Source organism: Podarcis tiliguerta, assembly GCF_965153285.1.
Source record: "Podarcis tiliguerta genome assembly, chromosome: 16".
Classification (NCBI taxonomy): domain Eukaryota; kingdom Metazoa; phylum Chordata; class Lepidosauria; order Squamata; family Lacertidae; genus Podarcis; species Podarcis tiliguerta.
The window spans coordinates 26,166,000-26,193,887 of record NC_139549.1 but is presented as its reverse complement, the minus strand read 5'-3'; the positions used below and the strand labels follow the sequence as shown (position 1 = coordinate 26,193,887).

The 27,888-nt window shown below is 44.1% G+C and overlaps 4 protein-coding genes across 4 annotated transcripts; 2 read left to right on the top strand and 2 right to left on the bottom strand.

Moving 5' to 3' along the window:
* The first annotated feature begins 1,656 nt into the window (after positions 1–1,656).
* SRSF9 (serine and arginine rich splicing factor 9) lies at positions 1,657–9,337 on the top strand. The gene is made up of 4 exons (XM_083417947.1): positions 1,657–2,239; positions 5,808–5,977; positions 7,509–7,681; positions 8,804–9,337. Exons 1-4 carry the CDS (start codon positions 1,989–1,991, stop codon positions 8,945–8,947), a joined length of 738 nt encoding a protein of 245 aa, XP_083274073.1. The 5' UTR covers positions 1,657–1,988; the 3' UTR covers positions 8,948–9,337.
* GATC (glutamyl-tRNA amidotransferase subunit C) lies at positions 9,058–16,681 on the bottom strand. The gene is made up of 4 exons (XM_083418018.1): positions 16,305–16,681; positions 14,907–15,076; positions 14,426–14,529; positions 9,058–13,137 (listed from the first exon to the last, which is right to left on the bottom strand). The coding sequence occupies exons 1-4, from the start codon at positions 16,449–16,451 to the stop codon at positions 13,076–13,078; spliced, it is 483 nt and encodes a 160-aa protein (XP_083274144.1). The 5' UTR covers positions 16,452–16,681; the 3' UTR covers positions 9,058–13,075.
* On the top strand, positions 16,533–20,704 carry TRIAP1 (TP53 regulated inhibitor of apoptosis 1; the record flags this gene model as incomplete). The annotated part of the gene is made up of 2 exons (XM_083418009.1): positions 16,533–16,688; positions 19,883–20,704. The coding sequence occupies 2 exons, from the start codon at positions 16,533–16,535 to the stop codon at positions 19,964–19,966; spliced, it is 240 nt and encodes a 79-aa protein (XP_083274135.1). The 3' UTR covers positions 19,967–20,704.
* Positions 20,705–22,272: 1,568 nt separating this feature from the next.
* COX6A1 (cytochrome c oxidase subunit 6A1) lies at positions 22,273–26,316 on the bottom strand. The gene is made up of 3 exons (XM_083418014.1): positions 26,106–26,316; positions 23,913–24,052; positions 22,273–22,533 (listed from the first exon to the last, which is right to left on the bottom strand). Exons 1-3 carry the CDS (start codon positions 26,230–26,232, stop codon positions 22,447–22,449), a joined length of 354 nt encoding a protein of 117 aa, XP_083274140.1. The 5' UTR covers positions 26,233–26,316; the 3' UTR covers positions 22,273–22,446.
* Between the last annotated feature and the right edge of the window lie 1,572 nt (positions 26,317–27,888).

The window sequence follows — 27,888 nt, the reverse complement described above, 5'->3', positions numbered from 1 at the left end:
CCCAACAGGGCCTGAAGCAAGTGTTGCTGGAAATTTTTAGTTTTGATCATGGATGTTCTACTCTGTCTTGAGATTTCAATTGTGTCACTTAAGGGCAGCTCATTAGCAGGCATCCTTCTTAGAAATGTGCAACACACTAGGCCCCAAAGGGGCGCGTGCATGCATGCACTACAGGCTTGCCTTTTTATTTTATTTTTTTATTTAGAGTATTTGTACCCCACTTTTCAGCCCCAAAAGGCTCCCAGAGCGGCTTACATGAAATAAAGACAAGACACTATCTACCTGCAGGCTTACATTCTAATAAAAAAACAAAAATACAACACACAAGAAAAAGAGCAAGGAGGGAAGAGGAAAATAAAACTCAAAAACTCAGGCCCGAATGTTTGGACAGCTGTTCCTATGTCTCCCACTGAAACAGCCTTTTCCTTAATGTGGTTTTGCTGATGGGTGGGCAGAAAGGAAGACAAAAGTCCAGTAATAAATCTGTTAAGTTGTGGGCAAACATATCAGACGACACAGCAATTCTTCAAACAGCTCTTGTTTACTCACAGGCGTGAACTGAACTGAAGGGTTCAGCCAACCTGCTTATATAGAGCTCAACTACAAGGTAACAGTAACAACTTTCTGTAACTATCCAATCACTGAACATCACTTTCAATTCCTTATTTGCATATGTGGACCTGAGTGAAAACTATCTACAGTATCCCCCTGCTGGCCCAGGGTGAGAACTTCAGTACATAACAAAATCAGTGATGGACAATGCAGACACCAAATGTGATAGCTAAGCTGGCTTTCCATGCACAGGAAGGTACTGTGATACCGCTTTTAAGAAGTCATGGCTTCCCCCAAAGAATCCTGGGAAGTGTAGTTTGTTAAAGGTGCTGAAACATATTGCTCTGACTTCCTTTGGATCACATCAGCGAGGCGGGAGAGGGGTGGGTCTTGTCTGGGCATCCAGTACCCCCATACAGACTGCCCAAGCTTGTGCCAGGAGGTCACTTTGGTGCTGCTATCCCCAGAGGCGCACTCTCGAGACAGAGGATGCCCACAATACAGTGGCACCTCAGGTTAAGGCAGCCCTGTTTAGGGAAGCTTTTAATGTTTATTGTATTTTAGTGTTTTATTGGAAGCCGCCCAGAGTGGCTGGGAAAACCCAGCCAGATGGGCGGGGTATAAATAAATAAATAATTTATTATTATTATTATTATTATTATTATTATTATTATTATTATTATTATTATTGTGCCGGAGCACAATTTCTGTTCTCATCCTGAAGCAAAATTCTTAACCCGAGGTACTATTTCTGTGTTAGCGGAGTCTGTAACCTGAAGGGTATGTAACCTGAAGCGTCTGTAACCCGAGGTACCATTGTATCCCTATATTCCCTTTCCTGAAGCTACAATTTCAGAGGTTAGAGAGGTCTAACGGCCAATCCTTCTCTTTCCAGGGAACTCTCAAGAGTTTCAGCCAGTCTGGCATCGATGGTTATTTCTTAACAGCTTCCAGCACCTTTAACAAACTACACTTCCCAGGATCCTTTGGGGCCTGAAGCCCTGAGACAAGTGGCATCACGCTATTGAACTGCGCGCATCCGCTCAAATATCCCCGCCCGCCCCGCTGGAGGCACCCTTGGCCGACAAAACCCGAGCATGCGCAAACTGCAGCCGCCGCCGCATGCGCATCCGCTGGCTCTTTCGTGCTCCCCCCTCCCTCCCTCGGAGTGAGGGTTTGCATAGGAGCCGTTCCTTCCCCCCCACCCCACTTCCCCATCTCTTCTCGGTGGCGCGTCGCCTCTCTCTCCTCCTCCCCTTTAAGCTGCGGTTCCCCCCCCCCTCCCCGCTCCTCATTTTTTGTCCTCCGTCACGTTGCTCCTTGCGGCGTGTGAAGGCCTGAGGGGGCGGCGGCCGAGGCCGAATCGCCTGACTGACTTGGCTGGCTGGCTCTAGGCCCCGGAGGCGTTTGCAGCGGCCTGTGAGGGACTCGGAAGGATGTCTGGGGGCTGGGGCCGGGATATGATGGACTACGGAGGCGGCGGGGCCGGCATGTCCGGAGGGGGCGGCCGGGGAGGCGGGAGCGGCGGCGGCGGCGACGGCCGCATCTACGTGGGCAACCTGCCGGCCGACGTGCGCGAGAAGGACCTGGAGGAGCTTTTCTACAAGTACGGCCGCATCCGCGACATCGAGCTGAAGAGCAAGCGCGGGCTCGCCCCCTTCGCCTTCGTCCGCTTCGAGGACCCCCGGTGGGTGACGGGGAGCGGGGCGGGTGGGTTCCCTCAGGGGGGAGATGTAGAGAACCCCCCCTCAATAATCTCTCATATTTGGGAATGGGGGCTTTCCCAAGCATGCCTGGAGGGTGGGGGGAGGAGGAAGAGGAGCCCCCCCAACCCCAATTTTTGGCATTTTGTGAATGTGGGGCTCTCCATCTTGCTGGCAGGGTGAGGTGCAAGCCCCGCCTCACCCCCTTCTCCTCCTTCTCCGTTCCCGCCTTTTTTAAATTTATTTTTATTTGGTTCGTTTTGGTATGTCACATGCTGGCTTTCTGCTACAACAACAACAATAATAATTTTATTTATACCCCACCCTCCCCAGCCAAGACCGGGCTCAGGGCGGCTAACAACCAATAATAAAAACAAGTTGATTAAAATACAATTTAAAAGATTAAGATACAACATTAAAACATTAGGATGCAACCTCTTCACAGGAGGAGAAAGGATAAAGAAAGAGGGGGAGGGAATCAAACCCACCTGCATCCACCCACCCAGATGGTTTTCAGATTATTATTATTTATATTAATGATATAGGGGGGGTTGCTATCCAGCATTCGCCCATGCTCCAGAGAGTAGACCCGTTGAAATGGATGAGCCCCAAGATAGTTCGCGTTCATTTCAGCAGGTCTCGAGTACTATTGAGTAGGATTGACATTGGATATGATCTGCAGAAAACTGATAGATGTTTTGTTTTGGAATGGTTTCGGCTTGTTGTTGTTTAGTTGTTCAGTCGTGTCCGACTCTTCGTGACCCCATGGACCAGAGCACGCCAGGCACTCCTGTCTTCATGGTTTCGGCTACACAAATAAAAATAAACATTGCCTTACAGTGTCACATTATCTTCTTTATGATAATAATTTTTATTAGTTTTCAATTACAATCCAATGATAGCCTCATAATAACAATACCAATTTATAATACAATTATAATACAACAAATTTGTAATACAACTAATACCAATCATTCAAATACCGAATCACATTGTCATTACCCACCCTTCCCCCTAAGGTTCCAGCAATTGAAACAGTATTAAAAACAGCTTAAAACAACTTCGTTACAAAAATAAGACTGCCCTACAGTCCATTAATTTCAGTGGGTCTGCTATTCTTGAGTAGTACTAAGATGCAACCCATTAAAATTAACAGACATAACTTGTATGGGGTCCATCAGTTTCAGTGGGTCTGCTATTGAGTTTGACAATGGATACAATCCATTAAAATTGATAGGCGTGATTAGCATTGGGTCTATCAGTTTCAATGGACTTTCCCTAAGTAGAACTCAGTTGCCTACAATCCTAAAATAATCTATATGAAATGTATTATGTTTATTTCCCACCTCGCTTCCTTAATGGAAGCCAAGGTGGCATACATTATTATTATTATTACTATTATTATTATTGGGATTCATATACCGCCCTATACACCTGGTAGTGTTTTCTCAGGCAGCCTCCCATCTAAGCAATGAGCAGACCCTGCATTGTATCCAATGCAGCCTACAGCCTTCACCAAACCCTATGTTGTTGGACTAGTTTGTGTAGAGATGGCCAGCTGTTGGAAGGTAACTTGCTGTGTGTCTACTTTTGCATCTGGCACATGAAAAGTTGTTCAGCAGGGTATGTGGCTCTTGATGTGAAAAAGGTTTCTCAGCCCTGGCCTGCATAGATTGGCAGCAGCTCTCCAGGGATTCAGACAGGACATACAGAACTGGATATGTAAAGGATTGAACTAGGGATCCTCTGCGTACAAATCGGGTGTTCTGCCTCTGAGGTATGACCCTTCCTGAACATAGGTGGATCAGATGCACCTAGACCAATATTCTTTGCAAGAATACCAGCCACTAGTTCAGGAGTGGGGAACTGTGGCCCTCCAGATATTGTTGGACTACAACTCCCACCATCCCTGGCTGCTGGGGCTTGCAACTGGGACTGTCCAATAACAAACAGCAGTGGAGGAGCCACAGTTTCCCCAAATCTGCTTCAAACCACACCTTGGGTTCAGTTTATTTATATTCTGCCTTTCAGGATACAAATATTGCCTAATTCAAGGTGATGTGTTGTTTTTTAAACAAATTAATTATATTTAAAAACACGCACAGAAACAAGATGGAGGATAAGATGGTGCCTTTTCCCAATTCATAAATGATTATTCGGGGGCCAGGGAGTAGTAAAATGCTGTGGAATGTCTCATCTGCTGTTAATATTATACAGTCAGAGATCTAGATGATGTAAAGACCACTGCATCTTTAGTAGGTTGCCAGTCTCCTTCCTTCCTTCCTTCCTTCCTTCCTTGACAAATCCTGGAATGGAGCCTTTATGTTTATGAATTAATTTTTAATTCATTAATTTTTGTACTGCTTTTCAACAATAAAAATCTTCACAATATGGTTCATATAACAACAAAATGCAATATATAATATTTTAAAACATCAATAAATCCTATGGAAAGGGGTATTTGCTTCATTTTTGCAGAACTGTTGATCATGTATATATTAAATCTGCTTTACAAATATGTACTGTTCTGATTCTGGCAAATTCTTGTTAGTATGTCGTAGTAATTTTCTTCAAATATAGAAGTTTATGCAGTGTGTAGCCCAACACCACAGCATATATGACTGACAGCAGACCATTAATCCTTAATCTGAAGAATGGAGGATTGGACTGCATCAGAAATTAGTCCAGTTACACAAATGTCACAACCACGACCCCTTAAGTGGTGTAGTGAAGGGCTTTTTTGGGTTACCACATCAGGGATGAAGATTAACTACAAAAAATATGCTGGCATAAAGAAGCAGGCTGTAGGGGTTTCTAAAGTAGTGTTTGGAACATTGCTAATTGATCTGTAGAAAGTAGTCTGCTGATGGCATTCTTGTTGATCATAAGCATACAGAGAAGCTTCTTCATTTTGTTGTATCTCTTGAAAGTTGCCTTCTTTGCGTAACTGACAATGGCTTTTTGAAACAGCTGGAGCAAAGGTGCCTTGGGCACTAATGTTTTTTAACCTGATTGCCACCTTCTTGATTTTACTCCAGGGAGACTAGCAAGTCAACATAGTAATTGACGTTTGGAAAATAAATAGGAACTCCCTGGTGCTATGATATGCTAACTGTTGTTGTAAGTGTAAGGCATGAATGTTCTGAATTCTTTTTATTGTTTGCAACATTTTGCATCCTGATGGTGAATACTGTGTCCAGTCAGTATGTTTCATCCTGCGACTTTTGTCCAAAGCTAGAAACAACTTTATCGCTCATAAATGTCAAGTGCTAACATCTTCCAGCTTAGAAACTGGGAACCTCTCCACTCTTTCCAGCCTACTATATCTAAATAGTTCTATATTTAAGTTTCAAAAGTACAATAGTTCATAGGACTGCTCATTTTCCAGAGGGTTAATCTATTGCAATAAACACAGCAAAGTATCTCTTTGCACCTTAAGGAGCAACAAAATGTGTTAGTTTGTAAGGTGCCAAAAGACTCTTCTCTTGTTTTCGTACCTTTCCTGTGCTGTCTGGGCAATGCTAAATTCATGGATATATTATTTGTTCACAGAGATGCAGAAGATGCAGTTTATGGGAGGAATGGCTATGATTATGGTCACTGTCGCCTACGCGTTGAGTTTCCCAAACCTTCCAGAGGACGGGGTGGAGGCTTTGGTGGGGGGCCTCGTGGGAGGAATGGCCCTCCTTCACGGCGTTCCGAATTCCGAGTCCTTGTTTCAGGTATGTTGCCTTCCATACTTCATACTGGCTGGGAGCCATCCTGATGCCATGCCACATGTTTTGTTATATAGGGGAGAAGGAGCACCTTGCTTCCATAATACAGGGTTTCTTCTTTAATAAGAAAACTGTTCCTGTGAAGGAGTTTTTTCAGAGCTGCGAGAGGAGAAGACAGCTTTCTGGTTCAATTAACGGAGGAAGCCTATTTTAAGTTGCTTTTGGAGTTCAACTTCGTGGATGAATGGTGAGCAAAAGATAAATCTCATCTCCACCTGTAGGCAGGCATGAACTCAATGGACTTGGAAATGGGCAACTGGGAGGGTGAAGGGAAAGAAGAAGATCCTTGTAGTGTGCAGGGCCAGGAGGACTGGGTCTCATAAAAGCAAAGGATTCTCTGAGACAAAAAAATGAGCATTAAAGAGCTGCCTGAGCTGCTGCTGCTGTGCAGTATTTCTGCTTATTATGAGAGAAAATAACCTGAATTAGATCCCTCAGTTAATAACCTTGTGGATCCCTCAGAGGAACCTTGCCATATCTGAAGTAGGTGTCTTGTTTAGTGAGTTGGGAGAGACAGGTGGAAAATACCTCTTACTGGAGAGAAGTGGATGTATTTTGGAGGTTTTGCCATGGCGATCAAATCTCTGGAGAAAACTCAGCACTCCCTGACCAGTTTTATGGAATGGTCCACTTAAAACAAAACTCGTTTTTTTAAAAACATGTTTATTCCCATGTACTGCTTAAATAAAGTACAGTGACCTATCTTGGTGCTTCTCTGCATGGTACTGTGGCATCCTGGCTAAAAATGTGATTGCTCCCTGTGAGGAAACTACTGAATTGCAATCTCCTCAGCTTTGCATCAGGACCTGAAAACAAAAGTATTGAACCCCAGAACCACAGAAGCCTGGGAGGGCAGGGAGGATATCTGGAGGAATCTCTTTGACGTTTGGCATGAATGGGAGAACGTGCATTGCTAGAGAGTATTGTGAAGCGTTCACTGCTAGGAGCAGCAGTGTTCTAGTGTCTCCAGAATGCGATGTGGAACAGGGGAGCCACTTACCTTTGCCTTTACTTAATGATCATGCTGATAGTTAAACACAGGTATCCTTGCTTCGCTGCCCAAGGACCCAAATTGGAATCAAAACTCATACTGTTAGAAGGGGACTATCATTCTTGGATGGGAATCTGATCCTGAGTAACTTAAGTCGTATGTGGAGTACAAGCTGCCCAGGCAGAGTTAGGGGTGATGTTAAGTTTACCTTGGACCAACAGGAGGAGGATTCCTTTCAAAGCCCAGAACTCTGAATCCTACCTAGGGGACCACCTTGCTGACAATGAAAGGCTCATCTACTCAGGAATGGAACTTAACTGCTGTTCTTTGGATCCTTAATAAGCAGGAAGTCTGTGGAAGTGGTGGATGGAGTCTCAGACCCGCTGGAGGGACCATTCCAGGGTGTGCAGCTTTTTCCGGCCCAGCCTAAGCCGCAAGTGCCATCTCTTTACGTAGTCTCTTATGTTTTGTGTTCTCACTGCTCAGGGCTTCCTCCATCAGGCAGCTGGCAGGACCTGAAGGATCATATGCGTGAAGCTGGTGATGTATGTTATGCAGATGTACAGAAAGATGGAATGGGGGTGGTTGAGTTTCTCCGCAAGGAAGACATGGAATACGCACTGCGTAAACTGGATGACACCAAATTCCGATCTCATGAGGTGGGTCCCTGCCTGTGGGTGAAGAGCATGTGCGTTGTGCCAGTCATGGAGGAACATGCGTTAACGTGTCCTGTTGTGATGCTCTCAAGAGGCTCCGGGGGCACAGTCTAGCAATAGTCTCGGAATTGGTGGCTAATAGTAATCCTTGTAGCATGTTAGGAATCCAGCTTAAAAGAGTGGTCAAGGCCTTGTGAAACCTGCCCCATGATGGCGTGGTGTGAGCCCTGACAGCCAAGGCCAGGTTTTCTGGGGTTCATTCGTAAGTTACATGGAAAAACTAAGCATTTGGATTTACTTGCCACTGTCTTCTTCTAGGTAAGTCGAGTTGACTTGCTTTGCCATTCTCCCTTTAAGAGACCAAGAGTTGAACAGAGATTGCTAGTGGTTGGCTGTTGAATAAGCTTAGCTCACCTTTGCCTTGGCAGCCAGAGCTTGCATCCACAAACTGCAACGCTTCTCCCCAGAAATACTGATGAGTAACCATAGTGGTTACAATAGCAGTCATTCCCACCTATGCATGGAACCTCTTCCTATGGTGGTCTCATGATGTCTCTGCCATAAACCAGTTTTTCCCCCCAGTCTTGGGGCATTGCTACCTCTCTTGCAACCACCTTCCATCTGCTGCAACCACCCCCTCTGTCACAGCTGGAGGCTGCTTGCTGTGGGATTTCCCTTCAGAACCTGAGCTGCTGAGATACAATTAAATTAAGATGAGCAGGTGAGACAGTTCACCAAGGCATCTCCCAACTATGCTGAAGGACTCCACTAGATTACATCTCTTTCCCTCCGGCAGTTAAAAGTTGGAAACTATCGACATCTTCGCCCTTCTTAGTTAGATGAGGACAGAACATGGCTGTGTTTGCCTTACTAATACCTGCACCGTACTAGCTGTTATGTAACACATGCCCTTCGTCTGTAGACCCTCAAGGGCCAGATCAGAGCTGGCCCAAGGCAGCAGCAGTAGATGGACTCCTACTTACGTATATATGGAAAAAAAGCTATCTGCAGCCTCGAGCCACATGTGCATTGGTTCCTGATCTTCATTTTTGGCATTCATTCATTCATAACCTTGACCACAGGATGTTATGCCAATGTTTGGGTTTTCTCTGTTTTAAATTCCAGGGTGAAACATCCTATATCAGAGTTTGTCCTGAAAGAAGCATCAGCTATGGCTACTCGCGCTCCCGTTCTGGTTCAAGGAGTCGCGATTCTCCATACCAAAGCAGGGGATCGCCACGCTACTCTTCTCCCTTCAGGCCATACTGATTGCACCCAACAGGGACTTCTAAAAATGTGAACTGAGCTCTTTATTTCTGCTCAGAGTTTACATTCCAAAATGGATGGATATAGTCTTTCGTAGGAAGCCTTGTTTCCCCCCCCCCCCCTTTCTTATTCAATAAAATCTTTTTTTATGACTTACAGTTTTTACTAGGGAAGTGTCGGTAATGAAATACTATAAAACATTGCCACTTGAACTTCTTTTGTTTGGAAAATGTACATTGTTTTTGTTTCTCCTTCTGAACGAAGGGATATGAGCTTGAGAACTAGTATGCGTTAATGGTTGTCTGCAGGAAGGTGCTGTAAAGCAGTGGAGCAACCTGTATGGCTCAGCCTGTTGTGTTGTTTTGAAATATACTTAAATGTTTCTGTAACTCATCAGTGGGTGACTGTCTTTTTGTGCAGGTGGGAAGCTGGTGTAAAATACAGCTTTTAAATTCCTTTCTGTTCCTGGGTTTATCAAAGCCTACTGGTCAAACCGGGTATTGTAGTGGGGGGGAAATCAACAGAATATTTACACTACAGTAATATAATTTAAAAGTTGCTCAGATATAATAACACTGAGTGCTTTCAGATGGGGAGTGCATTGTGGAATTGGTATTGCTTACACATTATTATTTTTTTGCAGCCTCTACACATTGTTTTCGTAAAAATGCCAGCCCATACGTGTTTACAAACAATCCGGATAAAAACTGATAAGTGAAAATAACCCATTAATCATCCACAGTGACCACTGGAGTGGAAACGTGCTTGCGGCATGTGGGGGGAGTTTGTCACATCTGTTATTCTCTAGTGAATGTTCCCGATTGCCACACCCCTACTTCCGTTTGCTCCTCATCTGAATGTAGCCTAGCTGTTTCATTTCTGGCAGCAAAAATGACATGAGCCTGCCTATTTCCACTGACTGCCACATGCAGTAGGCATGTCTGAAACCATTTCAGCAGAGAACACATGTGGAACTATCTTGGAGACCCAAATTGCAATTGCACACATTGGACTTTTAAATAAAACCGATAGAACGTTATAGCAGAACACCTCTTATACTTCTCTGTTATATGTCAAGCAAATATCACTCTTGCAAAACACCAGAGTATTAATTAAAATTTTAAAAACTACAATTGTCCCTATGAAAAGCCCACAATCTTCTGTTTTGCCCTTTGTAAAACATAACTAAAGCTGATAACATTTGCTCTCGTGCACTTCCTGGGTTTTCTCTCCCTCCCACCACAAAAAAAGCTACAGAAGTACTTGTGCACTTGCCAGATTAGAAAAATTGGGGAGATGGGTGGAGCAGAAAAATACAGCACAGGTGCATTCAGTCAAGCTCCAGTATGGGTGATGGAATAGCAGTGACTGTCCACAACTGGAAGAACAGACCTCGTAGTACTTCACATGCCAAATGCACATGCCATAAATTGGTTATGAAGTCCCAGTTTTAAGGGCCTTTTCTAGAGGCCTCTGTAACTTCATGACCCCCAGTATGTTTCTGAGCACAAGGTGATGATCTACAAAGCCCTAAACAGCCTTGGCTCCATACGCCCTATCGTCCAGCTCCAAGGACCTTCTGGCAATTCCCTCGCTGAGAAGCAAAGTTACAGGGAATTGGGTAGAGGGCCTTCTCAGCAGTGGTGCCCTCCCTGTGGAACACCCTCCCATCAGATGTTGAGATAAAGAACAACACAGCTTTTAGAAGACTTCTAAAGGCAACTCTGTATTGGGAAGTTTTTAATGTGTGATGTTTTACTATGTTTTTATATGTGTTGCAAGCCGCCCAGAGTGGCTGGGGAAACCAGATGGGCAGGGTATAAAGAATAAAATTATTATGAGGCAACATCAAAGAAAGATAACAGGCAAGGCAGCAGAATTAGTGAAGGGGCTGCTGGAATAGGAAGCACAGCACCAGAGCACAACTAATGGGATAGGTTCCTTCTCTGGCCAAAGACTTGACACAGAGGGGTATTTCCTGTGCATCTAGCCAACTACTAAATCTGCCCAATTATTAATTTCATTTCTATACCACCCTATACCCGAAGGTCTCAGGGCAGGGCAGTTCACATGAAATGTAAATACATATAAAATGCAATGCAAGCATTTGCTCCTTTGAGAGGAAGGGTGGAATATAAATTCAGTTAATAAAGCTGTATTAAAGCCCCATTGCTACTTGTAAACCTTTGAAATTAATGTTTTGTAGTAGTTGACATGTAAAACGAGATGTTCCATTTCATACCTATGAAGTTGTATTTGCCTCAAGCCTAGAGGGCTTCCTGGCAAAGACACTATTGCATGCTTAGAGGCTGACTTTTCTATCTTGCCTGCAACCACAGAGAAAGCATTCTCCGATTATGTGATAATTTATTTAAGTGCTGGCCTGGATAATATTTGTTGAGCCTTGTAACAGCTGTAAAGAAGGCCTAACCTCAGGTTTGGAGCTAAGTTAAGCTATTACGTGTGCTGTATCATGTTAAGGCTGCAATCCAATCCATGCATACAATAGAGTTGTGCTACCGGTGTCCATGGGATGCAGGTGGCGCTGTGGGTTAAACCACAGAACCTAGGACTTGCCGATCAGAAGGTTGGTGGTTTGAATCCCCGCGATGGGGTGAGCTCCCATTGCTCAGTCCCAGCTCCTGCCCACCTAGCAGTTTGAAAGCACGTCAAAGTGCAAGTAGATAAATAGGTACCGCTCTGGTCGGAAGGTAACCGGCGTTTCCGTTCGCTGCTCTGGTTTACCAGAAGTGGCTTAGTCATGCTGGCCACATGACCCGGAAGCTGTACGCCGGCTCCCTTGGCCAATAAAGTGAGATGAGCGCCGCAACCCCAGAGTCGGTCACGCCTAGACCAAATGGTCAGGGGTCCCTTTACCTTTAGCTTTACCGGTGTCCATGGGATTTCTATATAAATAAAAGGTCAGGCTGCATATGTTATACATAAACAGGTCAAATTGATGAGGAAATGCACTTCAGATCAGCAAATTATTTATTACATACAGCTCAACAGTATCTTGAAAACTAGTTTCCTTTTCTGAAGCAGAAATTCATATGCCAATATGAAAATGACAAATACTGCATAGTTGAGGATAATGTGCTTCAGTGCCTTTTGATTCCCCTTCTGAGCCAAATATTACTAGTCTGCTCTCATAGGTTTTGTAAGTACCCAACCATGAGCCCATCTCATAAATTAACTCTACTGCAACATTCTGTTACAATAGTATCACAAATACCACTGAGCAACATGCTTGTTCCAAAGGTCTGCCATATGTTTCCAGGAAAACATATATCCTATTGTCTACTGTTGCCTGTTGTCTACTTCTCACAAGTTTTTATGTGTATGGTTTTTTAAAATAGTGATTCCTTTATGCGTATAACTATCTGTTGATACAACTTGTTCCCTGAATCTATGGTACCATTAAATATCACACCTATACTTCTCCCACGTTTTGAGAGGTGGGAGCTAACCCATAATCTCTCTTGGGCTGGATAGGAAGAAACTGCCAGAAGTCTGTGTCTCCCCTCTTTCATCTCGTATCATTCAGCGCATCACAGACAACCACTCCATCCTTGGGCACCTTTGACAGCTGGATAGCCTTGAGATTCTGCTCCCCCAAATATGTCAGTCTGCTTATCCAGACACAGAACACTGGACAATGACACATCAGTCCTTGCTGTGATCACTCTCCTTTCAATATACAGAGCTCAGAAATCTGCTACATTCTGCTATCTGGTTTCTCGATCATTTTTCTAAAACCATTTCCCCTTTAGAAGTAGAAAGTTTGGTTTTGGGTGTTTTGTTTTTGAATAGGCGAAAGGGTTATGGTTGTGAAAATCTTTTGGCCATAACTAAAAATGGTGTTGGGTACATCCGAAGCCAATTGAAATAAGCAGGTTTAAGGACACTTAACTCTGGGTTGGATTGTTGCCCTCATTGTTGGATTGTAATACACAATTTAAAAATGCCCGATTCAATAATAACTTAGGCCTAAGCAGTACAGAAACAGCAGTCATTTCGGAGAGAAAGGTCAAGTTGCACAAGGGATGTGGTGAAGGTTTATCCTGCATGCAGCTTCATGGAGTAGATGCTGGCTGCTGAAGAAGTCTGTTGTGGCATCTGATGTAGAGCCTAGGACTCTTCTTTCCACGGAAAACTCCTTCTGTTTTCAAGCTCTGGTAAAGGGATGTTACCTAACACAAAGAATAAAATTGGCTGGAATTAAGTGCTTGTTAGTATAGGTTTGCTTTGACAGTGTAAGCCATTCTCTCTTACACCCAGAGTAAATGTTTGTACCATCTAACACATAGTAGAACTAGCAGTGGTATAAAATATGTATGCCTCAGTTACTGATGGTTAAGCAAAATGGGCTGACTAATGCTTCTTTAGGGGTTATCGGAGCAACTCTGTTTCTTGGTAATTCCACAATTAGGTGTGTACGGTATGCATGCCTGGGGTGGTGGTGGTGGAGACAAAACAATAAGATACTGCATGCAGAGTTCTGCTTCTTGGGAATCTCAGCTTTAAAATCTAGTCCATGTGTTGGCGAAACTGTGCTTGGGATGTAAGCAAGGCATTTTAATCTACAAAAGGTAGAAGGGTTTCTGAGTAAGTTTTCCATAGGGGCTAGGGGACACTACTACCCTGCACAGTTGCTTATCCAAATCAAGTACAGTGGTGCCTCGCAAGACGAAAAGAATCCGTTCCGTGAGTCTCTTCGTCTAGCGGTTTTTTTGTCTTGCGAAGCAAGCCCATTAGCGGATTAGCGCTATTAGGCGGTTTAGCGGCTATTAAAGGCTTTAAGGGATTAGCGGATTTGCTGCTAAAAGGCTATTAGCAGCTTAGTGCCTTAGAAAAAGGGGGTAGGGAGCGGAAAAAAACCCCCAGGAATTGCAATACATTTTCGTCTTGCGAAGCAAGCCCATAGCAAATTCGTCCTGCGAAGCACCTCCAAAATGGAAAACCCTTTCGTCTAGCGGGTTTTCCGTCTTGCGAGGCATTCGTCTTGCGGGGCACCACTGTACAGTGGTACCTCGGGTTAAGAACTTAATTTGTTCTGGAGGTCCATTCTTAACCTGAGGTACCACTTTAGCTAATGGGGCCTCCTGCTGCCGCACCACCACCACACAATTTCTGTTCTCATCCTGAAGCAAAGTTCTTAACCCGAGGTACTATTTCTGGGTTAGTGGAGTCTGTAACCTGAGGTACCACTGTACTACCAAAATTACTGCACAGGACATCAAAAGCTATGCAAACTCAACTGTTTATTTGCATAATTCAGGGTTGCTTGGAGGACCCCACCTTAAAAGACAGACTTGCTCTTAATCTCTCTTGTACATTAGCTGAATTGGAGATTGTCATTATTTAACTGAAGTTAGTTAGGAGGTGATTGTTAATAAACTCTGTCTTACACATGCTCTTAATCTAGAAATGCCCAAACTACAGCAAAGCCTTGACTGCATATCTGATGCAAGATAATACCTGGTGGAGCTACAAAATAGTCTTCAATGGTCTCCTTGGCTTTCTCCAGTAGCTCCTCTGCACAGTTGCCTTCTGTGACTTCATCTTCCCTGAGGTACAGATATCTGAGGAGAACAAGTAATTATTCAACATTGTGGAGGTAGTCGGGATAAATGAAGAATTGAAGCAGTTTACCACAATGCTTGTCACCTAAGGATCAGGTTACACTACCTGACCTCCCCCAAGGATTCAAGTGTTATTCTTTACTTCAAAAGCAATCGACATGATTTGTGGCAACAAGCCTTATGGGCTATCTTCTACACATGCTTTCTCTGATGTTTATTTACTCTCTGGTTATGATGATGAGTAATAAGTGTTCACAGACTCTTACAAAAACAGCCCAGGAATATCCTGTACCAATTTCAGAAGAATTCAAGACTTTCCCTGCTGGACCAATAGGGAAAATTTTAACAGCTGATATGCAAGTGATCCTGATACTTACCTGTCTTCCAGTACTGAATCCATCGGCTCTACTCCATCTGTATTAACTGCATGGAGTTTTTCAGCAAATTCAATGGCTTTTTCCAAACGCTCCACACCTTCCTGATTGCGGAAATCGACAAGTGCCAGGCGCTCCAGGTGATCAAGCAATTCCAAAGTTACTTTTTTATTCTGGAAGAGGAAAAGTAATGCAATTAGATCCTGCAAAGAGGTCCTCAGTAAATGATAACATAAAGCAACTTGTACAGAATCACATCTGTTTCTTTCTGAAAATCCATTTTTTTCTTTAAAAATAACAATTGGAAGGAAATTTGTATTGCAGTTTCTCTTGGCTTTATATACTTGTTGCTCTTTCTGTTGCTTCCAAGTACGTATACATGTTTGGAACTCCAGTATCGATTGCATAAACCCACACAGCTGAAATACTTAAACAAGCCAAACTTTCCTGAATTCAGTAATAATTGGAACAGAGGACAGCATTTGACTTATATAAACAGTGAATATCAGAGAACATAAATCCTACTGGAAGGAAAGTAAGGGTATATTCCAACCATGCACAAGCCATAGGTTATGATGTATACACACACCCTCCACCCAGGTTCTGCTGACAGCAAAAACTGCTAGGTTTTTAGCAGGGGCAATTAGAATAAGATCTATTATTTGATTATTGATGTAATACAAAATGTATTTTGTATAGTTAAGTTTTTACCTCTATCTTCAGTACATTTTATTTTATTGCTGTGGCTAATGTCTGATGCTGATTCTTCTGATCTGATCCTCCATCCAGGTAAGGAAGAGGCATGATCACAGTTCAATGGCATATTCCAGCCAGAAAAGGCACTCAAGCAGAGCTTGTGAGAGGCATGACATGGGCAGAGTCTTGTGGACCTGGTAGATCCAGAAGCCCGCAATTGGCCCCAGGGCCTGAGGTATTCCACCCTGTGATGTACATGGAACATAGGAAGCAGCTTCACACACCCTTGGTCTGTCTAGCTCAGTATTGCTTACACTGTCAGGCAATGACTCTCCAGGGTTTCAGACAAGGAGACTCACCCAGCCCTAACTGGAGATGCCATTGGTGGTTGAACTATCCTGCATGCAATGCAGCTGCTATAGTCACTGAACCATGGCTGCATGATAATTATATAATAGGAAGAACCTTGTAAATCACCTTGAGCTCCTTGGAGGAAAGGTGGCCAACAAATGCAATTAATGCATCACTGTCATCACTACAATTTGAGAGACCTTAGGCTAGATGTCCAAGAGCCCACCAGTGACTGCTGTTTTTTTGTTTTTGTTTAAAAGACCTCTACACATGCTCAGAAGCACTCTCTCCTGACTGTCACCTCGTATTTCTGGGGACAAGCTCTGCTTCGGCGCCGCCGGGCCTTTTACTCACCCGGGGAGCCCCTGCTTCCCTAGGCGGCGCGGGGAGACCCCCTTCAGGAACGCCAGCCTGAGAGCAAAACCCCGCGCGGAAGACATGGGCGAGACGCCGAGCCCACATGCCTTCCTCTGGTCCGGCGCTCCGGAAGCGCGTTGGCATGTAACCCCGCTTCCGTGCGCCAAAGGCGGAAGTCGCGCTTACTTCCGGGTTCGCGCTTGGAGGGTCGGTGCTGCGGTCGCCATGAACAGCGTCGGCGAGGCCTGCACGGAGATGAAGCGGGAGTACGACCAGTGCTTCAACCGCTGGTTCGCCGAGAAGTTCCTGAAGGGCGAGGGCGGCGACGGCAGCGGAGACCCCTGCGCCCAACTCTTCAAGAGCTACCAGCTCTGCGTCCAGGCAAGAGAGGGCGCCTCTGAGCACATGCAGAGGTCGGGGCGGCGGGGCTTGCGCTTCAGGCTTCCGCACCTCGCGTTTTAAGCGCTGTTCCTTGCCTCTCTGTCTCGCTTTATTTCCTCTAAGGAGCTGGAACATAGTCGCCTCCCCCCAATCTCATTTAATCCTCTTGGTGAGGTTGCGAGGCTGGGACTTCCTCAGGGTCACCCAAGTAAGCTCGATGGTCCAATCCAGCCATAGCTGTCAACTTTTCCCTTTTCTTGCGAGGAATCCTATTCGGAATAAGGGAATTTCCCTTTTAAAAAAAGGGAAAAGTTGTCAGCTATGAGTCCAGCACTCTTGAACATAACGCCTAGCCAGCTCTCAAAACACATATCTGAACCGCTTAAAAGCTACAATAACACTGTGATGGTCACAGCTCAGAACTCTATAAACCTCAGTATGTTCAGGGTGCTGTAGGCTGTTAGGAGATGCTTCTGCTTACCTCATGTAGCTGCCATTCCCAGAGTCCCCTGTGATGGTGAAGCCATTCTGGGAATTGTAGCTCCAGAAAGAGAATGTGGTGGTCTCTTAACAAATCTGAGAGTCAGTGTGGTTTAGTGGTTAGCTAATCAGACTACCAGGACCTGGGAGAACAAGGTTCAAATCCCCATTGGGTCAGGAAGGTCATTGGATGTACCTTGAGGCCAGTCACTCCCTCTCAGCCTAACCTACCTCATAGGGTTGTTGTGTGGATCAAATAAAGAAGGGGAGAATTCTGCGCAACACTTTGAGCTCCTTTGAGAAATAGGTGGGGTAGAAATGCAAATTTTAAAATAAAAAACCCAGCACCCTTGACAAACTGCAGTTCCCAGGATTCTTTGGGGGAAGTCATGGTCCTTTAAAGTGGTATGACACTTCTTTAAATGCAAGATGTGGCTCTCATCTCTGTTAGGAGACCTCAGGCAGGGTGTGCTTGGTGGTGGTCAGTGGGGGAGGGTGTGCAGGTCTTCCTTTAAGTGAAGTCAGACAAGATCTGACCATATTTTTCTGTGTATAAGATGCCCCCATGTATAAGATGCACCTAACTTTTTGATTCAAAAACCTAATCTCATACACGGAAAAATATGGTACTTCGCATGGGTTGCAGAGAGAGAAAATGGGAAGCATGTCTTTATGAACAGAAAAAACACTTGCTTTTGCCCTGTAGAAAAAATGTGGTAGTAGTTTGAGTAGTCTCCAGATGTTTTGGACTACAGCCACACCGATTGCAGCTGATGGGAGTTGTCTCAAGCATCTGGAAGGTGACAGATTGTCAAAGACTGCACTATGGACTATTGTCTTGTGCTGATGGGAGTTGTGGTCCAGGACTCCTGGAGGCTACCGGGTTGGCCAAGGCTGGTCTATGTTTTACGAGTTCCACATTCTGTGGTATATGATTCTAATCTTTTCTCCCCCGTGTCTAAATATCTACACTTTTTTTCTATTGAGACAATTAAGTAAAGTGAATGGGGCTTATGAGAATTGTAGTCCAAAACATCTGGAGGGCACTAGAGTAGCGCAGTCTAGGTTGGACTAGGGCTGGGTTGATCCAAGATCAAAAATCCTTATTTGGTCATTAAGCTCCTTGAGAGACCTTGGGTCAGTTGCTACCTCTCACCCTCAGGATTATTGTGGGGGAATGGGGGGGGGGAGGAGAGTTGGGTACACTGCTTTGTGATCCTTAGAGGAAGGGTTGAGTAAAGGGCAACATATTCACCAGGTCTCAAAATCAGTCCCTGGAACTTCTAGTGACAGGCTCGGGCTGCAATAATTGTACACTTACCCCCTCCTCCAGACCCTAAGTGAACAGCTGGTTGGTGGAGGCAGAACTGATCAACATGCATACATCACATGAAACTGGAAGTCACAATCATAGAATTGTAGAGTTGGAAGGAACCCCGAGGGTCATCTACTCCAACCCCCTGCAATGTAGGAACCGCAAGTCTCTGCCCACACAATTTGGGTAACATAGTTTATGACAGGGGTGGCAGCCTATGGTTTTTTGGCAGGGAAAGAGGTTGAACTGTAAAGAACAACACTCGTTTTTTCTCCGAGTGCCATTTTGTGTTTTGCTTTTACACAAGCAATACTGTGGTACCTCGGGCTAAGTACTTAATTCATTCCGGAGGTCTGTTCTTAAACTGAAACTGTTCTTAACCTGAAGCACCACTTTAGCTAATGGGACCTCTTGCTGGCACCGCGCCACCGGAGCACAATTTCTGTTCTCATCCTGAAGCAAAGTTCTTAACCTGAAGCACTATTTCTGGGTTAGCGGGGTCTGTAACCTGAAGCATATGTAACCTGAAGCGTATGTAACATGAGGTACCACTGTAATGTAATAGGTAATCCCCGCAATAATGTGTTTGTGTGGGTGTCTTGCAAGGGAATGAGGAAGTTATAGCCATTACGGCAATTGCTATAATTATAGCATATGTCCTCACTTTAATGCTGTTTGTGTAGTTGTTACTGTTTATGCAGCGCTATTACCATGTTTTTGCTTATAATGTTCTGTGGATGGATCCCTGAGCTCAGGAAGCTTACAATCCAGCATGGACAATAGCCAGGCATGAGGAATGCGTTTGCAAATACTTTGCAAATTTCTTTATATTCCACTTTTCTTCCTCCATGTCTCCCACGGTGGTGCACATTTAGGTGCTAGACATTCTCTCCTCCAGGCACTGATCAGACCCAGACCTGCATGTGCCCTCAGAATGTGTCCTGGGACATTTTAGGAATGTGTACACAATTTTAGGAAGGAGCTTCAGACATAAGGAACAATTGCGCCTCTACCCCCAAATTTTGCAATTCTCTCTGTACAAATAGGGAAACCACTGTCCTAAGCATAATACAGAATTTGGGGGCTTTATCAGATGTAGTTCTAAGTTAAGGTCACTTACAAGTATACTAGTTTCACTGGTGAAATGTTTTGCAGCAGTGGATCATTGTTGAACATGAGAATGCAAAATTAGGTGGTTGGTAATGTATCTGCCATGCAACAAGTTTTGGCTAGCACAGCTGTTACACTGGATTTCTCTGTTGTGGAGCATTAATTCTCACCCTTGCACTAGTGGGCAGAGAATGCTGAATTCAGCCCTTTGTGTTTTTTATAAGTTGGTTACTTTTTGAAGACCATATTTGTAAATATTAAAATATGCTTGCCTTTTTGCTTCTTCCAGAAAGCTATTAAGGAAAAAGACATCCCCATTGAAGGACTGGAATTCATGGGCCCCAGCAAAGGGAAGTCGGAAAACTCTTCTTGACCATGATGGTCACAGGAAAAAATACTCTGAACACACATCGGCATGCTAAATCTAGTTGGCTGCTGGACAAAGACTCTAGCTATGTTGTCCATGGGGTTGGAGAAATTCGAGGACTGTTCAGCCCATGAGCAGTAACATCTGCCTCATTAATCTAGTAGCAAGCTTCATATCTACTGACGTATTGTGGGTTTTATCATGTGCAGAGTGGGATTCTTCCGATTTACAACTGAATGTATTTCTAACAAAGGAGTTGGGGAGAAGTTCATGTCTGGTTTTTGATCATTCAGTTGTTTTTATTTATGTAAATCTTAACTGCAACTGTTAAAATGAATGTCAGGATCAATCTCGTACATTAATCAGTGTGTTCTGTTGGGATTTTATTTTCTGTTTGTCAATTCCAGTTCTAGTGGTAGCACTTGGGTTGTAAGTTAACCTAACGTTAAAGGATATCATATTCAGTGAAATAGTGCTGGAGAAATACTGTGCCTCTGAAGTTGGCCTCATTCTATGTCTGTTTGTTCAGCTATTCCAAGAAGCCCAGGCCAGATGCAGAAGTTTCAGGGGTACAATGCTTTCTATTTACCAAAGGGCGGCAAGGTTTCAACTTCAGCAGAGTGTTGTTGGGATTGACCTCAAAAACTTTAAATTTGTCTACAGCATAAGATGGATGTCTAAAAGGTGGGTCTCCATTTCACTCAGCCAAAGTCAGATTATTAAAATGAGCCAGCATTGTTTTAAGTTGTTGCCTGGTTTATAAACCTATAGGAGGAAATCTAGAATTGAAACAAGTTGGTAGCTGATATCAACAAGCATCTAGAGTAATACAGTCTTACTATAGTTGCTAAAATGCATTTGTGTTCATTCAGAGGCAGCTGGGTCAAAACTCCTCAAAACTAGGAAACGGACAGCTCTGTATGTGAAGCTTTTTTAAGTTTGTTATGTGAGAGGTTTGCCTGACACCCATCTCTTACAACCTCGACAAGTCTAGTTTCTTAAGCAAAAGGATTTCAGTATAACATTAATAAGAAGTGTGAACACCCCCCGACCACATGGACATTGTTAATGGACTTTAGGGGCATAGCAAATGGGGGGCTTCTTCTCAACCCCATCTATTAAATCTGCATTTATTTTAATTTTTCTTAAACCAGCAGCATTTTTAAAAAGAAAAATGCAGTTTGTTTCATATTAAAAGGACTGAATTCAATAGTTGGGTCACTTGCACAGCCCCACAGAGAATTCTACAACCAGCTTCTTGCAGTACTGTTGTCAGTGTTGGAAATGTTCTTGCAACAGAAAGTGCCTTCTGATATGATGAATCAGCTGTATGCATTCTGCTGTGTGCAATAACAGAATTAAACAAGAATAAAAAATATAAGACTGTAGTGGCCTTTTACTTTGTGTAGCACTGCTTTGGAGTATCATAGGTGGACAGCTTGTGGACAGCTTACACCACTGGTGCTCTTCCCTGAACTAGGGAAGATACTTGCTGTATAAGTAGCTAAGATAATAGCTGTGAATGTCAGAGCTCAAGTCTTGCCTGCCTCTGCCATCCATTCAGTTCAGCGGCCTCAGACAAATCTCCATCTCAGTCAACGCAGCAGCAACAGACCTACTGGTCTGTCTTAATAGGTATGTATATAGAGCACTATGTAAAATTCCACTAATAACCAATTCATTTCGTTAAGTAATCTTTTAAATATTTAGCCCTCCTCAGTATTGGAGGTAGTGATTAGTGCACAAACCCACCATCTAGGAGAATCCTGGGCTCCTTCACCGGAGGTACTAGCCCTCCCTTAACACCACACATGCGAAACATATGTAGATATAAGGTGGATAAGAATGTGTTTTGGGCTGCAAAAATAAAGAGGCTTACTTCCATGAAAATTTTAATCTAAACTAACGCATAAGAAATACAGTGGTTAAGAATCAGAATGCAAGCAACAGATGTCTTTGATAGAGTTGAAAAAATGAAGCTGCTACTGAAATTCATTTGTTTTAAAATCACTGGTTGACTAGTTCAGTGCCGGCTGAGCACTGTAGCCAAAAGTTGCGATGGCACTAGGCTGGGGGAGGCTGTTCTCTGCTTTTCTCACTACAGAGAAAATGTATCACTTCATTTCAGAACATAATCTGCTCAAACATGAAAGAATATAAGGAAACCATACAGTGGTTCATGTTCCCATTTTCCCTCCCCTCCCCAAAGAACCTTTAATCACTGTATTTTCCTGTACAGACACTGCTGTTTAAGTTGTCTTGAACCAAAATTGTAGCTTCCCCAGGATAGTTAAGAAAAACCACAGAAAAACTTGGTTGAAAGTGTTTTTTCTTTTTAATGTGACCTCTGGAACAAACAATACATTCTGCTAGAGGTCAGAACTTCATTATTTCATAGTATAAGGAATGGAGAGCATTGCTGGTCCCAACGTGGGTCTTGGTCCAGCTACCTTAAATGGTCCACATGGCTGGCATGATGCAGTTGCTTAATGGTCATCTTCATAGCCAGTTGGCAGAGGGTTAACATGGGGGTTGTGGAATAAACTATGGTTTCCATCACCCCATGGGAAGGGCTGTAGAAAGAAGAGATTGAAGTTTTTAGCAAGCTACAAAGCAGGAATTCAACTACTTATAACAGCTTATAAATGAAAAAGGCGCAGTAGATTATTTAAAAAAGCACTTATTCTGAAAATGATGCTTGAAAAGCACTAATTAGCACCAAACAGCAGGCTAGATCAGAAGTCACTGCTACAGAGCAGGGACAACTTGACAACAGTAGTTTCAGAGTTACTGGTGACTCAAAGCAGATTACAATTAAATACAAACTACCAGCAAAACCAAGGGACAAAAGACAGAGCTGACACTAAATTATAAAAGAGAACGGTTCTTTCAGTCAACACCACTCTCTGAATTGGCCACACTGAACATGGTAGCCTATCCCAGAGCTTGGGAGCCCCTCCTAGAAGATTCCTCTTAGCCGTGGTCATTAGACAGTCTGGAGGGCATAAGGTTGGGGACAACTGAGTTAAACTAAAGGCTTAAAATGACAACTGAAATTGTAGATTCATAGAATCATGGAGCTGAAAGAGTCTCAGGGTCATCTTTTAGCCCAACCTCCTGCAATGCAGGAATCTCAACTACAGCGGCCATGGTGGAAATTAGAGCTCTTTAGGTATGTACACCCAACCTTATTTCGTTCAGACCAGTGGCTGGGACAAAGTCACGTGGGTGGGCCACAGGCAATGACCCAACAGGGCCATTTTAGTAGCTATTGGGACATTTAGAAAAAACAAAACACACATATATTTCAAATGCAGGTTAAAAATGTTTTAGTGCAAAATAAAAAATAGATAACAAAATAAAATAAAGTGGGACTAAAATGGCACTGGCTATGGGGCGAAGGGCAGGGTGAAGGGCTGGGCACAGCTCAGGCTGGTGGGATCCACTTCATTTTTCATTGGGCACCCCAAGATCAACTGGCCAGAGCTGGGTGCAAGAAGCCCTAGCAGACAGAATCAAACAATGCTGGGGTTTTTTTTTGGGGGGGGGGGAGACAGACTGTCTTTGCTTTTTAAGTTGATCTTTAACATTACCGTTTTTTCAGCTACTTTTTTTTAATGAAATACAGCTTTTGCACTAACATTTAATACCTTTCTCTACTATATAATTTTGGAAAGTGGCTTGTCGGTCTGCATGTTCTTTATGCATTTGGACACCTCTTGAGATCTCATCATCAACCTATCTGGCATGATGGATTCCGAAGTGGGGGAATAGCGTGTTTAGATACCACGGGATGCAGCTTTGCATCCAGATGGAGGACTGAACCTTTCCAAACTGCACTGATTTGGAAACCTCTTAAGGCATCACCATCTAATTTGGTGCCATCTCCTTGTTAAGTGGTCCACATAAATAAAGAACAAGACTTGCTTGTGGACAGGTTTGAGTCCAATACCTTGGTCCGGAGGCGCAGATGGGCATAAGGAATGAACTCTGGCCTTTCATGTTCATGCTGAGACTTCAGGTAGCAGTTCAGCATACACACAGCAACTCCAGGCAAAGCAACCACGAAGGACAGGATCTTCCACATGCGAGCTAATGGAAAGAATTCACACACAAGAAGAAACTGATTGGTTGCCCTGTTTTTTTGCAAAAGGGAAAAAAAAGCATAGGACTGATACAATTAATCCCTGAATATCAGCTTCTTTATAGTGGGATCCCTCCTCTCAACTGGCCAATAACTTAAGCAGTGTGTTTCAGAACGGTTTGCAGGCACTTATGGTTGGCAGAGGTGGGGAGTAAGGAAAAATAAATGAACCTCAGCTTGAGTTGTACTCTTTATAGAGTATGAATGTAAGAAGAACCTAGCTGAATTAGACCACAGGCATTGTGTTCTCAAAGTAACCAACTAGATTTCTCTGGGAAGCCCGAAAGCTATATTGACTCCAATACTGGGGAATAGCAACCAGAGCTGGTAGTCATTAATAGCCCTATCCTTCACTGACTTGCCTAAACCAGGCTCCTCAACCTTGTGCCCTCCAGATGTTGCTGGGCAGGGTGGGCCTTTGGTCTGATCTAGCAGCTAGGACTGGGAGATATATCAATATATAATCCAAAACTGGTTTGAAGTCCATATTGTGATATCGGTTTCATAATTTCTGACCTGGCAAAATATTGCAAATCTGTGTGTGTGTGTGTGTGTGTGTGTGTGTGTGTGTGTGTCCACTATGCAAAAATCACATTTCTGGGGAAAACAATGCTCTCGATTCCTGCAGCCCGTTAACTCTGCCAACTCAGCTCTCCCCTGCCTCCTACAGGGAGCAGCGAATCACAAGAGCAGTCCTTCTCCATTGCCAGCTCTAAGCAACTGGTAGACTGCTTCGGACCATGGAGGCCCTATTTAGTGGCCACCAGAAAGAACGTAGGCCAGTGGCAGGGCAACAGCTTTACATACAAAAGGTCCTAGGTTCCATCCCAGATAAGGATTGAATCCTATCTCCAAATATGGCTGGGAAAGACTCCCTTCTTGAAACCCTGGAGAGATGCTGCCAGTCCGTGTAAGCAATGGTTGGCTAGATGGACCAACGGCCCGACTCGGTATAAGGCAGCTTCCTATGATCCGTTTGGGGAAGTGCTGTCACTCAGTGGTCGAGCACTTGCTTTGCATGCAGAAAGCTCCAGGTTCCATCCCCAATGACATCTCTGCATAAGTTGAAACAAAACAAAATAAAATAAAATAAAATAATTCCTTCCAGTAGCACCTTAGAGACCAACTAAGTTAGTTATCGGTATGAGCTTCTGTGTGCCTGCTAAGGTGCTACTGGAAGGAATAACTAACTTAGCTAGTCTCTATGGTGCTACTAGAAGGATTTTTGTTTGTTTGTTTCTACTACGGCAGACCAACACGGCTTTGTTGTTGTTTTGTTGTTTAGTCGTTTAGTCGTGTCCGACTCTTCATGACCCCATGGACCAGAGCACACCAAGCACTCCTGTCTTCCACTGCCTCCTGCAGTTTGGTCAAACTCATGCTGGTCGCTTCGAGAATACTGTCCAACCATCTCATCCTCTGTCGTCCCCTTCTCCTTGTGCCTTCCATCTTTCCCAACATCAGGGTCTTTTCCAGGGAGTCTTCTCTTCTCATGAGGTGGCCAAAGTATTGGAGCCTCAACTTCAGGATCTGTCCTTCCAGTGAGCACTCAGGGCTGATTTCCTTAAGAATGGATCGGTTTGATCTTCTTGCAGGCCATGGGACTCTCAGGAGTCTCCTCCAGCGCCATAATTCAAAAGCATAAATTCTTCGGCGATCAGCCTTCTTTATGGTCCAGCTCTCACTTGCATACATCACTACCGGGAAAACCATAGCTTTAACCATACGGTCCTTTGTTGGCAAGGTGATGTCTCTGCTTTGTAACTAGCTCTCTGCATAAGGTTGGGAACAGATTCCCAGCCTGGAACCCAGGAGAGCTGCTGCCTGTACGTGTAGACAGTACCAAACCAAATGGACCAGAGACCTGGCTCGGCATAAGGCCTTTGTTCGGTGCCCAGAGGCGGCCTGTCCACCCCCCAACCCCGCCCGCTCTGCTCCTTGGCGGCGCCGGCAGGACCGCCCTCTTCCCCGCAAGGTCACCCGGTCACAGGCCCCACTTACTGGACCCGGCCTCGCCGTGGCCCGACGCCGCTGCCGCCGAGAAGAGCCGCTTCAGCCCGGCCCGCGGAGTTGGAGCCACCAGCTGCCGGGAGGCCTTCCCGAGCACGACCGCTGCCGCTGTAGCCATGTCGCCGCCACTTCTACACTGGAAGGCTTCAGTCGCTCTCTCGGTGCCGGAAGCGGATGTAAGGAGACGGATTGCGGGCGCTTGCTAATGACGTCAGCACCAGGGGGAGCGATGGGAGACACAGCGCAGACGGCGTGTCCCCAACATAGACTTGTAAGAGTTAGACTCACGCACACAGGACTCACTTCCGGGCTGCTTGGGGCAGACATGGGAGCTGCTGGTTTACAGCAATGAAGGAATCTAGCATTTTAGGCTGCCGTCCTAAATCCGCTTGAATTCCCCATTTGATTTAATAGATTGTTTAGAGTTGTGTTTGCTGCCTGTTGTTTCTGATTCAGTTGTTATCTAATGTGTGGAGGGAGGAAAGAGTTTTGTTGTTTGGTTTGGAGATTTTAACTTTTAAAAGTGCAAACTGGGCAAAAGCAGGCTTCAGATTGCCATTGGGAGCTAGACAGATCTGACCTGGTAGCCTTGCTTCAGCCGCAGAGGTACTTTTGAATGGGGGATTTGTGGGTGGCACACTGATGTTCCTGAGGATCAGGCAAACAATTTGCAATTAGTTCTGTTCAGAATTATCCATACAGCTTAATGACCATCTAGGATATTACGAAATGGAAAACCAAATTACCAAATGAGATAAGTAAAAAAATTGTCCAGTAGCACCTTAGAGACCAACTAAGTTTGTTCTGGGTGTAAGCTTTCGTGTGCTTATCATGACCTAGCAACGCAGTGGAACACAGCTGGCAGAAAGGGTGGTGAAAGTTGAATTCCTCTAACTTGATCCTGAGCAGAGTCGGGAATAGGGACAACTTAAGCTGGTGTGATCTATGTCATCATAAATTCTGCCAACTTTCTAGAGTTAGGATTGTTCTGTTATGCACACAAAAGCTTATACCCAGAACAAACTTAGTTGGTCTCCAAGGTGCTACTGGACATTTTAAATTTATTTTGACTGTCTCAGACCAACACGGCTACCTACCTGAATCTCAAATGAGATAAGGTTATTTATGTATGCAACAACTGCGGCCCGTGTTTCGTTAGCCGAATAATGGGAAACGAGCGAGGTCCCAAACAAAGAAGAATGCGAACTTAAGTTGACGGAATATGTGCAGCTTGCAGACTTAACATATAGAATGGAAAACATTTATTGGCTATATGGAAAATAATTGTACACAGCTGAAAACGTTGGCAGCATTAAGATAAATTCAACAGTGTAAAATAAGTAAATTTTGAAGGATGCAATAATGGAAAGCTGATTGGTATTGCTTTTGTAAAATATGCAGGGGTTTAAGATATGTAAAATGAACCATGGAAAGAGAAGAAGGGAAGGTCACTGATACTTCAAGGATGTAAAATAAGTATTTGAAATTGTAAAACGGAAAATTTAATAAAAATTATTTTAAAAAAGAAAACCAAATTACCCCAAAAGCTTGCTGGAGGTGCTATTGAGGTCGCTGAATATATTAATTTTATGATCCTGGGAACTGTAGCTTGATAAAGCTGCTGAGGATTGCAGCTCTGTGAGACTACATTTCCCAGGATTCTTGGGGAGAGGAAGTCATGTGCTTTAGGTGTGGAGCTGCTGTGTAAACCTAGTTTCATGGATATTTACTGTTGGTGTGCCCCCTGACCAAAGAACACAGAGAAGAGCTCCTC